A 15,415-nucleotide genomic window follows, 5' to 3' on the forward strand; every position below is an offset into this window, starting at 1 on the left:
GGCCGCGGGGGAAGGGGTCCGGGCGGCCGCGGGGCGGCTGCGCCCTCCAGGCTGGGGCGCTCCAAAAGCCGGTGGCCTCGGTGCTATTTTGTATTAAAATGAGGAGGAGGAAGAAGAAGCAACAGCTCCAGCTCCGGCGGCGGCGGCGGCGGCAGCAGCAGCAGCAGGGGCAGCAGCAGCAGCAGCAGCAGCAGCAGAGGCAGCAGCAGCGGCGGCGGCAGCAGCAGCCACGACAGCTCCGGCGGCGGCGGCAGCGGCGGTGGCAGCGGCGGCGGCGGCAGCCCAAAGCTCTGGCGGAGAGCAGAGCCCGGGAGCTGGGGACGGCGCGGCGGCGGCGGCGGCGGCAGGAGGAGGAGGAGGAGGAGGAGGAGGAGGAGGAGAGGAGGAGGAGGAGGAGGAGTGATGAGTCAACTAATAATTTAATGGGGACAGAGACGAGAGAGGGAGGGGGGGAGAGACAGAGACAGAGAGAGAGTGTGAGACGGAGAGACAGAGAGACAGAGAGGAGACACAGGCTCAGTCCGAGCACACACACACTCACACTCACACACACACACGCGCGCGCGCGCAAACACACACGCACACACACGCACACATCTATCTCTAACATCCAGCAACAACTACCCAAAGGGCCTAATCACAGTAATCACATTATCCAGCCAGGGAAACGAGAATAAAGCCTGGAGGACTTCAACAAGCCAGCCCCTCCTCCCCCCTCGCTTGGAGAAACTCTTGAGCAGTTTTGTTGGGGTCTTTGCTTTTTAAGCTATCGTCCTTGTGACAGCTGTGGCTTCTTTCGGACGCGGGAGTGCGGGCTGCTGCTCCACTTTGCCTTTTCTTTTTGGAGAGGGGAGGGAAGGAGTTGTTCGTTGTGGAGGTGGAAGGTGGTTGGCGTGTGCCCTCTCTCTCTCTCTCTCTCTCTCTCTCTCTCTCTCTCTCTCTCTCTCTCTGTCTCTCTCTCTCCCTCCTGTCTCCTCTCCTCTCTGCTCTCTCCCTCTTTCTCTGTCTCTCCCCCTCCAACTCTCTCTCAGGCACACACACACACACACACACACACACACACACACACACACACACACACAGAGCCCAGCCCCGGGTAAATAGGAAAGGACAGATCCCGTCTGCTGTTTTGAAGGCGAGCGGAGGCTGGGTTGCAAGTGGGCTTTGGTGCCTTTTGCCATCCTTTTCTGGCTCCCCTTTCCCCTCCGCCCTTCCCAGCAGCCGGGCGAGCTCCTGGCTGGGCTTTGGAGATTCAGAGAGAAAGTTTCGGCTTGTTCATGTTCCTGTCAATTGTTTCGAGGGGGAGGCGGGATTGAGGGGGGGTGGGAGAAAGGCTGCTTCTTCCCCCACCCCACCCCCCTTCTTTCCTCCCTGTGGTTCTCCGGGGTTCTTGGAGAATAAGACTCCAAGTGACAGCCAGAAGTAGACTTTCTGCTTTTTTCACGCCGGAGAGCCTATGAGCTAGAGAGAACCCCCTTTTTTTTTTTCTCATTAGACCTCGTCCGCAGTGATTTTTTTTGCTTTTAAAGAAAAGATAATCAGCGATCCCCCCACCCACCCACACACACCCCACCCCCCCAAACATCATCTCATTGTGGACCTTATCGCGCTTTTTTGCTTTGTTTTGGCGATTTTTTTCAACGTTTCACTTGTCAGATCAATTTGATCTCTCTCTCTCTCTCTCTCTCTCTCTCTCTCTCTCTCTCTCTCTCTCTCTCTCTCTCTGTCTCCTCACTTCCCAGTCTCCCTCCTCCCCCATCGAAAAACCCTCTTCTCCCAGAGACATTTGAGAAAAGAAAGAGAAACAAACAAACAAACAAACGAGATTTTTTGGGGGGGAATTGTGATTTTTTGCGCTCATGGCTTCTCCTCGTCTTGATGTTGATTTCAGCCCTTCCCCCGCTTAGGGGGGAGGGGGGTGGGGGAGACAAAATAATACAATTTAAGGGGGAAGTCGCCGTCAGGTCTGCTGCCTTTTTTTTTTTAATAAAAAAAAGGATATAGAAAAACATCAGTCTTGAACTTCTTCCTCTTCAAGATCTCGGGCTGCAAAGGAAATCTCCTTTGTTTTTGTTATTTATGAGCTGTCAAGTTTTGAAGTGGCGAGTTTCAGGTTGGTTTTGCTAATTTCCCTCAGTAAAACTGCAGTGTTTCTGTTTCTAGATACTACTTTGCTTCTTTGTCTCTTTAAAAGGTCACAGGGAAAGCTTGGCCTGGATTGTGACGGCCATATGGAATGGAGAAGAGAACAGTCTCTCCAATGTGATTATGGGGTTAGATGGAGGCTAAGGGGATGATCTAAAGGGAGAACTCATTTCAAGCGAATCCGAAGCGCAGAACGGAGAGATTCTGTGAACAAGACGAATGTTGGAAAGAAATTCCTTTCTGACTGATCTTTGTATTTCATTCAGAAATTCTGTACACAATTTCCTTAGGAAACAGTTTTGTGGTCTGTTTTATGTGTTGTTTTGTTTTGCTTTGTTTGGGGGTGACAGTGACCCCCCCACTCCCACCCCCTTCTCTAAATGTGTGGGCCAGAGATGGCACTAATATGGATTTCTAAATGTGAAACTCAAAAGAAACTCTCTGGCTTCTCGAAAGATAACAGGCACGTTTGGCTGCTGTCATTTTGGGGCAGGCCATGCTGGGGGTTGCTCATCACTATTCCTAACTGAGGTTTCTGTGAACTTTAGCCTTGGGCATAGAGTTTAAATGAGTAAATGAGATGTTTTATGTGCATGTAATTTTGCTTGGTAATGTAAAGCTTTTTACAAGGTAACTGAGTATTTAACCGATGCCTATGGGTGGCTATTGGAAGAGTAATTTCAGATGACCTATATATATGATGTTTTGATAGTAGTCAATACAACTGACTAAATGACAATCTATCACTTTCATTTACTGTACATGGTGGCTTCTTCAGCTCTGACACCAAACGGTTCCCAACATTATCTCTGATGCTGTGAAAGGCTCCTTTTTGCAAGTTGCCCAAACCTCAAGACTTGGAAATTATTCTTACATTTGTATTTCTATAAACCATGTATCTCTAAATGAATTTCTATTAAGGTAAAACAGCAGTTTCAAAAACAAAAACAAATTTGTGTCAGTTCAGAAAACAGGATAAGGGATGCTTTTAGAAGTTCATCATCATAGCTCTCTTTTGGCTTTACGCTGCAGTTGATATTAATGGAAAAGAGTAATCTTGATAAAAAGTGGTTAAAATAGGCACATTTATTGTTAATGAGACTCATAACCAAAAACAGATGGGACCACAATCAATGCTAAACCTTTAGTTCTCAGCATGCCACCCTAGAGTACAAGGATAAATAACCATTATTTCACAAACTTTATAGTCATTCAACTGACATTCTTAAGGTTGCTTGTAAACCTCCAGATTAACATTTTCTTCTCCCCCCAACGACCACCACCTTGACTGTATATAGGACGATGGAATCTATTTTGAAACAGGAAAAAAAAAAACGTTTTCAGCAAATTCTATTATAATGAATGATATCTCTTAACAAATCTGGACTTAAAATAACTTTGATGTCTCTCACACACGTAAACCATAGAATATTTTGAATTAAAAGGAAGCTAGAAAAACACCCCAATTATCAAATTCACTTTACTTTTTTTCTAAATTGTACTCATAGTAATTGTAGCTAGTACAGTAGTTCATAAAAAAAATTCTCTTCAACTGGTCTTGATGTCCATAGTTTTGACTCTTTTGCATCTGTCATTGGTAATGGTCACAAATTGCCTTCCTCTTAAAGGAGATGATACCTCAAGTCTAAAGATGTAATATAATCCCTATAAACTCCTGTTGTTAACTACTCTTATACACTATTATCTGTTTATTTCCTTGACATGGATTTTTAAAATTACTCTTTTTGGGCAGTGAGGTTTGTTAACCCATGGAAAATGCTTTGTAACCCTTAAAGTGCTCTTTATGTGGCAGCTATTATTTTAAATATATCTTTTCATTTGAAGAGAAGAAATCTGTGTTGTCAGTATTGAAAATTTTTTAAGTTGAGCTGTATATTTCAGAGTAGAGAATACAGGAATAATATTTTTCAAAACATTCTGTTTCATAAATTATTACTTTTGTATCATTAATAGGCTTCTAAATTTTAATTAAACATATAAGGATTGCAGTTCACCAATACTTCAAATGAATAGATTTTACATATTTTACTTCTTTCTGTTAGAGATGTACTTTCGTGAACACTGATGGGTTTAGTCACATCTTGTACATAGATTTGATTGCATTTTTTTAATATGTAATAGGAGTCTCAGGACCTCAATAGGAGGAAAAACTCTTCTATGTTAACCTGAAAGTAAAGGAGGGAAATAGAAAGTCTTGATGGACTTGACAAGTGTCTCAGGAGATAGGTTGTGTGTGTGTGTGTGTGTGTGTGTGTGTGTGTGTGTGTGTGTGTGTATGTGTGTGTGTAGATATATCTTATACTATGTCTATTGTACCCTTGGCTAAAGTTTTAATATTTGACTTGTTAATGAACTTTTAATTTTTAATCACTATAAAGAATATTGTTTATACCATACTGTAGTCATTTTTTTAGCTGTTTGTTCCAGATACATTTGTTCCATAAATAAGCCCATGTATTTAACATAATTCTGTAAATAGAAAACAGGACATCTTTACCCAGATGTATTTGAGCAGTTTAGGGGAAAAAAAAGGAACAATTTCTATTAATTTATTTTTCTAATATTATTCACATATATTGGGATCAGGCAAGTGTTCATTTTAAAGAACATAAGTCAGAGAGAGAAAATCTTCAAAATATTTACATGCATAGATACTTACACATGTGTACAACTTTTTTTTTTTAAACATGGCAGGTGATTTTTAGAGGCGGGACTGAGTATGGATCATTTGAACGAGACAACTCAGGGGAAAGAACATTCAGAAATGTCTAACAATGTAAGCGATCCGAAGGGTCCACCAGCCAAAATTGCCCGCTTGGAGCAGAATGGGAGCCCATTAGGAAGAGGAAGACTTGGAAGTACAGGAGCTAAAATGCAAGGAGTGCCTTTAAAACACTCTGGACATCTGATGAAAACAAACATTAGAAAAGGTAAATATCTTAAAGATGCGTAATGGAAAACTTAGAATACTATCCAAGACTATTTAGGGAGAAAAAACAGACTTTGTGTTTCCTTTTCTTTGATTCTGGTTCACTTGTGTTAAGAGTTGCATTGCTTGGCCCAGATATAAATCACATTTGGGCAATGTCAACTTCATATTTGGGTGGAGCATCTTCCTCTACAGGGTGGAGTCTTTTGACTTTAGATATTTGTCTGAGTCTTCCAAAAGATCAACAACTCATGTGATCTGGTGGATGTCCTCCTAAGGGTAGCATTGAGTAGAAAGAAGGATCCTAGAACTTTGTATTCTTTGAGTATTTATTAGCAGAGCTTTTTCATTAGTTAATTATTGGAAAAAGCATCTATTAACTTTTTCGAGGTGATTTCACAAATAGCCTCTCCGGTGTTAAATGAGGTTTGCATTATTTTAACATCATTTTTTCCATTTAATTTTTAAAAGTAAATTCATAATTTAAAATAGAGGAATAGATGGTTATATTTTCTAGTCCCAAATTTATTATAATTGGGCATTTTCATTAAAAATCTGCAAGGATCTCCAGCATCTGAGGATTCTATTGTGTGAGGGTTCATATAAATAATTTAAATGAAATTGATGACAATGTCTTCAAACTTTGACCATATTCAACAAGATGATTCATGTAAAGGGAAGCTTATACTGGATATAATTCAGTCTGTCTTATAATGGTCCTTGTTTCTCTGGAAATTGCTATATGTTTATAATTCAGATTTTTCTTGCATTGGCTAAGCAGAGTATAAAAATGCAACCTTTTAGCAACCAAGAATATTAAGTAGATAAAGTTAGAAGGCAGTGGAATTTCATTGTGTTTGATGCATAACATTTATCATACAATCATTTATTTTTTCCTTGGTTTGGCGAAAACAAAGAATATATTGATCCCGAAATGAACAGACACAGCAGTCCGTATTGTTAGATCTTTATCTATTAAAAATGGAAAAACAGCACTTCAGCAAATTCTTTGGCCTCTGCTCATGATTACCCTATTTATTGATTGTTTGCCAAGAATGTATGCATCTTAAGAAAGCCAGGGTAAGAGCATTAAAAATATAATTTATTACGGCTTTTCAAACAGAGTGCATTAATATTGTACTGTGAAGCTGCTGGGGCTCTATAAAAAAGACTTTCTGACGCCTGCAAACATATAAGTTCCATAAATTCCTAAATAGGAGATTTCAGCTGTCTCTGGTATTATGTGATATTTGCACAGCAAACTTTAATGCCAGGACACTTTTAGACAAGGATTCTACAGACTTCTCTGCTCCTTATGGCAGACGTGCTGTTTACCCAGCCTCGTAAACCTTCAGCAAAATCTCTAGCCCTGCCTTCAGGTTGAAGTCATGATGTATTTTTAGCCTTGAACACTGACCAATGTGCTCCTCTTTAATACTAGAAGGTTATAAAGTTGCTGTACTTGGAGGATTAGCCAAGCCCTAGCCAGAGTGATCAGCCAGGGCAGCGGGGCTGGCAGCCTTTTACGTCAACAGGAGAGCAGCAGTGACAGTTCTCGGAGAGATTTAGCGGCTTGATCTGCTGTCAGATGATCCTTGTATCTCACTATCAATATCTCCCTTTATTATCTCCAGCATACATCTAAATCTGGTCAGTGTGTTCTTCCTATTTCTGTGTCTGAAGCCATGCAGCCTATCCGAACAGCGACATAGCCTCTAAACGTTCCCCAGCTGCAAGGAGTAGCAGAGAGGAGCACACTTTTGTATCATTACATGAAATGAAAAATCAATGCATCTGCTTTTGTTATATTAACCTAACTCTTTGAAGTCAGGGGGACTGGAGGGGGTGGGGAAACCAAAGTGGAGTATTTTCACTTCCTGCCCAAATGCTATGGGTTCTTTCAGAAGCACTTATAAATCCCCTTCGTTAATAAAAATGTTGATTTTCCAAAAAAAAAAAAAATGAAGATACCAGAAAGATTGATATTTTCATCTTTCAGGCAGGATTGGGGGGGGGGGGGTTGCTGCAGGTGGCAGGTAGACATTGTAGCCATGCTTATTAGGAAGCCCCTAACTCAGGAAAAGGAGCACTGGCTTTGCCTGTTTGCTAAAATCCTCCAGAATAATTTAACCAAGGAAGAGATCACCCCTTTGGCCCATGGATCCCCCAAGTCTTCTTTCTCCCTGACCAGCCTCCCACTCCCATAAAACAGCTGAATGAATGAACTCTGTGATCACTGGCAAGCTGTTGGTGCTGAGCTGCTTGGGCACAAACTCACTAAGGTGAGTTGGTGAGCCTTCCGAAGCAAACCTAAAGGGGCTGGTTTGTCAGAGCTACAAATCTCAGCTGACAGATCACTGAAGCTTCAGTGGAAAAAAAGCTACATGTGGAAAATGTCCACTTTTGGTCACTTTCGGTTAGGCAGACTTACCAGTCGAGAATTGTAAAGGCCATCTCGATGGGCAGTAATAAATCATAATTCTGGCTCCAATATATATTCGACACCTCTGCAAGTTCGGAGGCTTCTGTGAGAGCAGAGGGCACTACTTATGGAAGCATTAACATTGTCGGACTAATTGGAGATCCTGGGTGCCCTGTTAAAGTAACCCTTGTCATCATTTATGCTAAAGATGCTACCCTTCTGGCAGCTTGCCACAAGATAGTTCTTGTGCATCTGTTTTTTAACCCTTTTCTTTTATCCAGGAAAATTTTCATCATAAGGTGCTTACCCAGTATAAAGATGTGGCTTTTTTTAATAGTTGCTGAATAACCTGAATTTATAATTTTCTTAGCCTTTGAGTTTATTAATAATGCTAAATGAAATAAATATGGAAAAGAAAAAATCTCAAATCTTACCTAAATAACCAGTTCTTAACACAAGTCCTGAAAGGGTTCATTTTTCTTCTTTGGACCCCCCCCCCAAAAAAGGAAATTTATTTAAAAAAAAACTCATATCACCTCCATGTAATGTATTTTGGCAGGTAATATAAAATATATAATATTAACAGTTATATTTCTCCAATAACCGAATGTGACTTAGCATTCAGGATATATCCAAATGAGATACTATTTTATTTGAATAAGATTTTCTTCTTTTTTAATAGCATAGTCAGATTACCTTGTTTCCAAAAGGAAACAAGAGGTTCAGTCTAATGATGCTGACCCAAATGAGATCGTTTAATATTAACAAAATTATCTAGATGGGATTAAAATGTCTTACTCACAAGACATCTGCAGTATGTGTTTGGGGTTCTCAGACTGCACACCAGTCACAACAAATCAGGCAGGACAGAGGCAGCCAACTTATTCCTCTCCAGTCAACATTATTCTTTTACTAGACAGGTAATTGAACATTCTATTTCTAAAATATACTTCTATAAATAGAATAGAACAAATTTTGTAGGAAATACTTTGGTTTCTATTTGCTTATTTTTGGATAATGATGACTCTGTGTGTGTGTGTGTGTGTGTGTGTGTGTGTGTGTGTGTGTGTGTGTGTGTGTGGTGTGTGTGGTGTGTGTGTGTATATGCACATTTGCTTCAGTGCTGTTTACCTTGCCAGTGTAGCCCTCCATCTCCTTATGCCTGCCTCAAGGATTTAATCCACATCTCCCTCACTACCCCATCTTCCCCAACAGAGAATGGGTTGGTGAAAATTGTTGGTTTTTGTTTGTTTTTGTCTTTTTGGCCTTTTTGATAGGAACAATGCTACCTGTTTTCTGTGTGGTGGAGCATTATGAAAATTCCATTGAATATGATTGTAAGGAGGAGCATGCAGAGTTTGTGTTGGTAAGGAAGGACATGCTTTTCAACCAACTGATAGAAATGGCATTGCTGTCTCTTGGATATTCTCACAGCTCTGCTGCCCAAGCCAAAGGTAAATAATACATCTATGCATTTGGAGAAGAAAAAAAAAAGTTTGGTGTTTTATGTGTACTTTATTTAAGAAACGTATGTTTTTCTTCTTAGACTTGCATTGGAGGTGGGATTATATTTTTGTTAGTCTGTGACTTTAAAAAATTGGCTTAATTCATTTTGGTTTAGTTAACACACATTTTGCTCATGTGGAATGTTGAGGTAGATTTTTTTTTTAAATTGCTTCAACTGAATCATTAGTATGCTTATTGACCTTAATAATCTGCTCCACTGAGGATCCACAAGGAAGTGTCGAGCATATTTGAGCAGATGGACTGTTGAGAGTCAATTTGCATTTATGACTGAATATCTAGTTCTGTTTCTTTTATTCTGTTTCTGATGGTTTTATGGGCTGTAAAGTATTTTTCAGTGCTGGTTCCCATTGCAGTAAGGATTCTTATCTAAATTGTAAAGCTGTTTAGAACTGGTTCAGTTCTGTTGTATTAGAACTTTTTGTAAGTTGGGGAAAATATGATCTTATATATAAATTTTGTTGACAGGCTTCTATTTATTTATTTAAAAAGCAGTAGTATTTCTATTATAATCTGGAAAGATAAAATGTAAATATCTCAATAGCATGCTACCCTTTGGATTAAAATGAGTTGGGTAAGAATTGTACTATCACTGAGAAAGGGAGGTGGAAATAGGGAAAGGTCCCAGTATCATTTTTTTGACTAAAGGGTTAATGAGTCTGCACTCTTCTCTCTGTCTGCTGTAGGGCTAATCCAAGTTGGAAAGTGGAATCCAGTTCCACTGTCCTATGTGACAGATGCCCCTGATGCTACTGTTGCAGACATGCTGCAAGATGTGTATCATGTGGTCACACTGAAAATCCAGTTACACAGGTGAGTCCGGTGACAGCAGGCGGGAAGTGAGAAAGGAACCCTGCCTCCCTAGTCCTTTATGGCTCCTCAGCTTCAAAATGAAATCTAGCATGGCTTTTAGAAAACTTAAGTCCAAATTCATCTTGTCCTACTGTTCTCCAACTTCTACTGTGAAAGAGAACTTTTACAGTCCCCCCCCCTCCTAGCTTTTAATTGATTGGTTTCTGTAGGTATCATATTGCAACTCTACTGCTGCTTTTAGTCAATTAAATGATGCATTACAAGAAGGCATTTTACATAAAGTTTACTTAAGAGAAAAATATTTTTGCATATCATGAACAGTGCCATCTGTGTACATTTTGTGATAGAATGACTTCTTCACTGGGACTGCATTCTTCTTATTTTTTTAAGTCATGTGAACGGTAACGAACAGAAAATAGTTAATGTATTAATGCTTTTCCTGATCGGTCATGAGAAAGCATTACACCTTAAATTGTCTTACCAAGCGCATCAGAGCAGAAAGGTAGAAGTAACATGAAAAAATAGTCGCCACATGCAGCTGATGTATAATTCATGCATCAATACAGCAGATGTGTTGTATAAAGTAATTAACTAATCGGAACAATCAGGAGACCGAGAGCAATCTCCAGATGCATCTGCTTGATGCGCAAAATGAAATCTGTCTGTCTTAAAGGAATGTTCTGCAGCAGGATGCAATCTTGTAATAATCCCCTTTCTAATCTATGTCTCAAATAGTTGCCCTAAACTAGAAGACTTGCCTCCTGAACAATGGTCTCACACAACCGTAAGAAATGCTCTGAAGGACTTACTGAAGGATATGAACCAGAGTTCATTGGCCAAGGAGTGTCCCCTCTCCCAGGTACCTAGCCTAATGTGTGATCAATAATGAAATACCATATACAGGCAGCCCCCATTGGCGCTACCTTCTAAAGCAACTGGTATCAGAAGCCCGAATTGGCCAGGAACGTAAATGGTTTAACTACTTGGCACTCTTTTGAAATATACGTGATTCATTTTGTATATAACTTGCATATAACTTGAGAAAATTGAAAGGAAACATGGTTTTTCAAAAAAATCAATTCAGGACAAGACCATTCCAGTGAGCTTGCTTTTTTCAATTTTCAAGCATTTTAATTGGACCTTTTCTCCTCACAGGAGTAAAATGGTTCCATTGTTGTCAAAGGGTCACTAAATTGAGATGACTATTTAATTTAGGCTAGTTTTAAATGTAATTTACAAAATAAGATCATCTGGGAATGTTAAGTGAAATAAGAATCAGGTTCTAGGCTGCAATGAAAAGAAATGCTATTTACTGTTAGAACTAGAAGAAAAGAAAATCATCTAATAGAAAAGGAAACTTTCGATTACCTACTTATATGGCTAAGGATTGAATACTTTCATCCTTTTAGACTTAAAAATTTTTTTAATCATTTTTATGATATTGATTTAAGTTTCCTTGAAGTATATGCTCTTATTTTTTCTCTGTTATGATGTCTAATGGTCAAGAACTTCAAGGGAAGCCCCAGATTTATTGTTTTATTTTAATTTTTGAACATGAATTTAGCTTAAATTACCTGTAGAAATTCTGTTGCAATTTTGGGCTTATGATAGATAAAAAGAAAGAAAATTGCTTTTGATAATGAAATTTACTCCTCTTTTTTCAAAGAACATTCCTACCTTGCTATAATGGGAGTCCTTATGTTCATGTTTTAGGACTAGATAGTAAGCATATATGTCATAGCAACATCCTTTAGATGCATTTATATAAACAATTCAGTAGCTTCTGGGTCAGATAGGAATATTTTGAATTTTTTTTAATGCACCAGATTACAGGATAATAAAAACCTTGGTGTCCTTACTGTCTTCTTCCAGAATTTTACCATTATTAAGATTTTGCAAATGAGTTTGATAAAGGTTTTTGAAAAGTTTTTATAAATTGAATTGGCCTGCAGGTCTGTGTCTAGAACAATCATTTATATAATTGGAAATTAATAATAATAATAATAATAATAATAATAATAATAATAATAATAATAATTCCCTCTATTCCATCTGTTTAGTGAAGTAACCTAGTATGATTTAGCATTTGTTCAACCCTGGTCCCATCAGCTTTGCCAGCACAAAGAGAAGATGACAGAATAAATTGCAAGTGAATGCTCAGATTTTTGACTCAGTAGCTTAAGGTGTGCAATAGCTGCATGTTAAGTACATGAATGCTATATTTTATAAATCACATAACTGAAATGTTGACACATTTCTCAGCCATATTTCTGAGTTTTCAGTTACAATTTCACCCAATTCTCCTTCTCTTTCATTTATCCCCCCCCACCACCAATTTTAGAAGAGAAAGGTAGTTTGCGGAACATGACCAGATCCAGTCAAGTTGGCGGCAAACTGAGCATCTTTGGCATTTACATAGAAAACTCAGTTTTGTGAATAATCCAGGAGGTTTCCTTGGACGTGACTCCTGAAATCTGAAAGTTTAAAAAATGATCAGAAAGGGTTTGTTGTTTTTTTTTTTCCGGCTCAAAGCGGAGAAACTTGTAAAAGCCAAAAGAAATTTCTAGAATTCCTAGGTCTTTTAGTCAGGTATTGGTAGTCATCTCTTACCTTTGCAGGGTTCTGGAGAAATTATTGGATTTGTATTTGGATTACCTTGCATATGTTGGCCTAGGAAATGTTAAACTAGTTCTTCAGCGGTCTCAAAGGCAAACCAAATGTTCTACCTACAACATGCTGAGTTCAGATTTAGTAATTACAAGGATGATATTAAATGCTAAATTGGGAAATGAATGAAGTGCAGTCAAGTATTAGAAAGAAAAAAATAACAAGTGAAACTGTCCTAAGTATGTCTATTAGTGCGTAAATGACTTTGGGTCGTCTCCTATAAAGGTTGTGTTTGGTGACTGTGGCATTCTGGAGGCCTTCAACATTGAGACTAGGATAGTCATTTAAATTTCATTGACGACTTTGGACTACATATTTGCTTTTGTCTTTTGAGAAAATTACACACAGATCATCAGTGGCAGCAATTCAAAGTCAGGTCAGAATTAAATTGGGTTGGCTTTTTAAATATGCCATTTCAGATGTGGGGACACGGTGTGTATGGATGTCCTCCAAATTTGGAGGGACGATTACTTTTTTCTGTTTCTCTACATTCGAACCTTTGGCAGCCATTTGTTTTTCTGACTTATCATTTTTCTTATTTCCTCCATGTTCTATGACTGTTTTTCTCATGGGAAACAGCAGCCCAGAACATTTTAACTATTAGCTCTTCCTAACATCTCTTTTCTCCATTCTTTCTCTTTTACCCTCTCTCTATCTTTTGGTCAAAGAAACGGAATTCCAACCTTCAAAGGTTTTTGCCCTGAGCTGTTCTTTTTTTCTCCTTAAGGTTGGGCTTTGTGGGAAAGGGTATGATAGTGAAAGTCTGTTTCTTAGTCTGAGTGTGTGATTTGGAGTATACTTGCAGGATAATGAGTGTATTTGATAAGGACCTGACATGGAAAACCACCAGATTTTGAGATGTCAAATGACATTTCTTGCCCATGTGTGATGTTGGAGAGGATGAATCACAGAATCTCAGAAATAGAAAGAACCTCTGATAGGATCTGGTTCCAACTGGGTATTTCTTCTATAGTTCTCAATAAGGGATCATGCAGCATTTATTTGAGGACCTACTGCAAGGTGTGGGGGGGAGGGGTGTTGAGGGGGGATGAGACCTCTTCCTGATTTAAGATCTGAGGATCATAAAGACCCGGAAAGAATTTAGCGGCCACCAAATCCAATCCTCTCAGCTCTTGAAATGAGCAAACTGTAGTTGAGAGAATTTCCCTGACTTGCCTAAAGTGACAGGGTTTCTCATTGTTCCTAGTTCTGCCAAGTGGAAGAAGTCAAATTCCACTTCCTTGATAGCCCCTCAAATTGACAAAAGCTATTATAATTCCCCTCGCCCACAACTTCGAAAAAAACCCACATATTTTCCTTACATTCATATTATTGAAGAGAAGATTCTAGCATTGTCTGAATTCAGAAACACAATGAAGCTTTATTATGTTGCTTTAAGAAGCCAGAATCCAATCCATGTCAGATTACCTACAGAGAGCCAACCAGGAATGTTCCCATGAGCCTAAAGGGTAGTGGGCAGATTTTCCAGTGAGTAGAAATTGTCTGCTATCCCTTTGCTTCTACTACCACCTCTTTAAATTCTAAAATAGATGTTATTCTAGCAACTCCTGAACAAATACTCAATTATTCTATAAGTAATCTTAAATTTAGCTCACTCTGCTCATTCCTTGGGTTCCAAATCCTGTCCATACATTTAAAAACTATTATTATAGATCGGCTTTTATTGAATATATTGAGTATATTATACCATAACAGTGGAGAGAGTGCTAGACTTGGAGACATGAAGATTTGAGTTCAAATCCTGTTTTGGATACTCATTAGCTGGGTGATCCCGGGCAGGTCCTTTATCCTATCTGCCTCAGGTTCCTCAAATGTAAAAATGAGGGCCATCAAGGATCAAATGAGATCATCTAAAGTTCTTTGAGAACCTTAAAGGGTTTATTCCCATTATAACCATCGTTATTTTATCTGCTATGAATGATTTATGGAAGGTCATAGTGAAGAATTTCTCAGAATGAGAATGTGAGTATGTGTGTGTGTATATATATATGTGAGAGAACAGAGATAGATAGAGATAGACACAAAGCAGAAACAGTGGTGGGGGGGGAGAGTTGTTATCTGCATCTGGCTCGGAGAGAGACATACCAATGTAATTGCAGCTCCTCCAAAGTAATTCATACATGTTAACTTTTATATAAAAATATTTTCACTATTTATAACACATTTTTTAGTTTAGCCATATTTTATGATTTAATTGCCTTCTAATGGATAATCCCCAAATACCTTCTATACTTCTCTATAATTTGGCCAAAAATCAAATAATATTGGAAGCACCGTATTTTAATTTTGATTTTAAAACAACTAAGCTGCAATAAAGAGTTGTTAAATGTAGAATTTGTGGTCATGTAATCACAAAATTGCTGTGGATACTTAAGCTTAGAATTGTGTCTTAGCTAGTTATCATGAGAGATGCAGAATACACCCATTGGCTTTTGGAAAAGAGGGCATGAGAGGCTGGGTAATATAATGAGAAGAGCACAGGTATTGAGATAAAAGAACTGAAAGCTGAACTTTATCTCTAGCATTACCAAATCAATTATTTTGGTCAAATCATTTAGGGGGTCACTGGCCTTCCTTGTTCTGGAAATGATCAATTTTAGGCCTTCAACTCCCCTCTCCCCAGTTGATCTGAAAGCAGTTTGCTAACTTATAGTACTTTGTACATGTGAATTCAATATAGTATCAAGTAATGGCAGTGCTATGGATAGAGCCAGGTCCTAGAGTCTGGAAGACCTGAATTACATTCATTAGCTATGTGACCCTGGGCAGGTCACTTAACTTCTATCTGCCTCAGTTTCCTCATCTGTAAAATAGGAATACTAATAGCACCTACCTCCTAGGCTGAAATGAAATTATAATGTAAAGCACTTATC

General features: G+C 38.8%; 1 protein-coding gene across 6 annotated transcripts in view; it reads left to right on the plus strand.

Annotated features, from left to right (window-relative positions):
• Positions 1 to 15,415, plus strand: part of SATB1 (SATB homeobox 1) — a 156,966-nt gene that overhangs the window by 58,966 nt on the left and 82,585 nt on the right. For 4 of the 6 annotated variants that reach the window (XM_074195728.1, XM_074195731.1, XM_074195730.1 and 1 more), the window contains 4 exons: positions 4,861 to 5,096; positions 8,795 to 8,971; positions 9,728 to 9,854; positions 10,590 to 10,713. In XM_074195728.1, coding sequence (XP_074051829.1) covers positions 4,886 to 5,096; positions 8,795 to 8,971; positions 9,728 to 9,854; positions 10,590 to 10,713 — 639 coding nt within the window. In that variant the 5' untranslated portion in view covers positions 4,861 to 4,885. The other 2 variants (XM_074195729.1, XM_074195732.1) reach the window with 2 other exon arrangements.

The sequence above is a fragment of the Macrotis lagotis genome, chromosome 7 (genome assembly GCF_037893015.1).
Source record: "Macrotis lagotis isolate mMagLag1 chromosome 7, bilby.v1.9.chrom.fasta, whole genome shotgun sequence".
Lineage (NCBI taxonomy): Eukaryota > Metazoa > Chordata > Mammalia > Peramelemorphia > Peramelidae > Macrotis > Macrotis lagotis.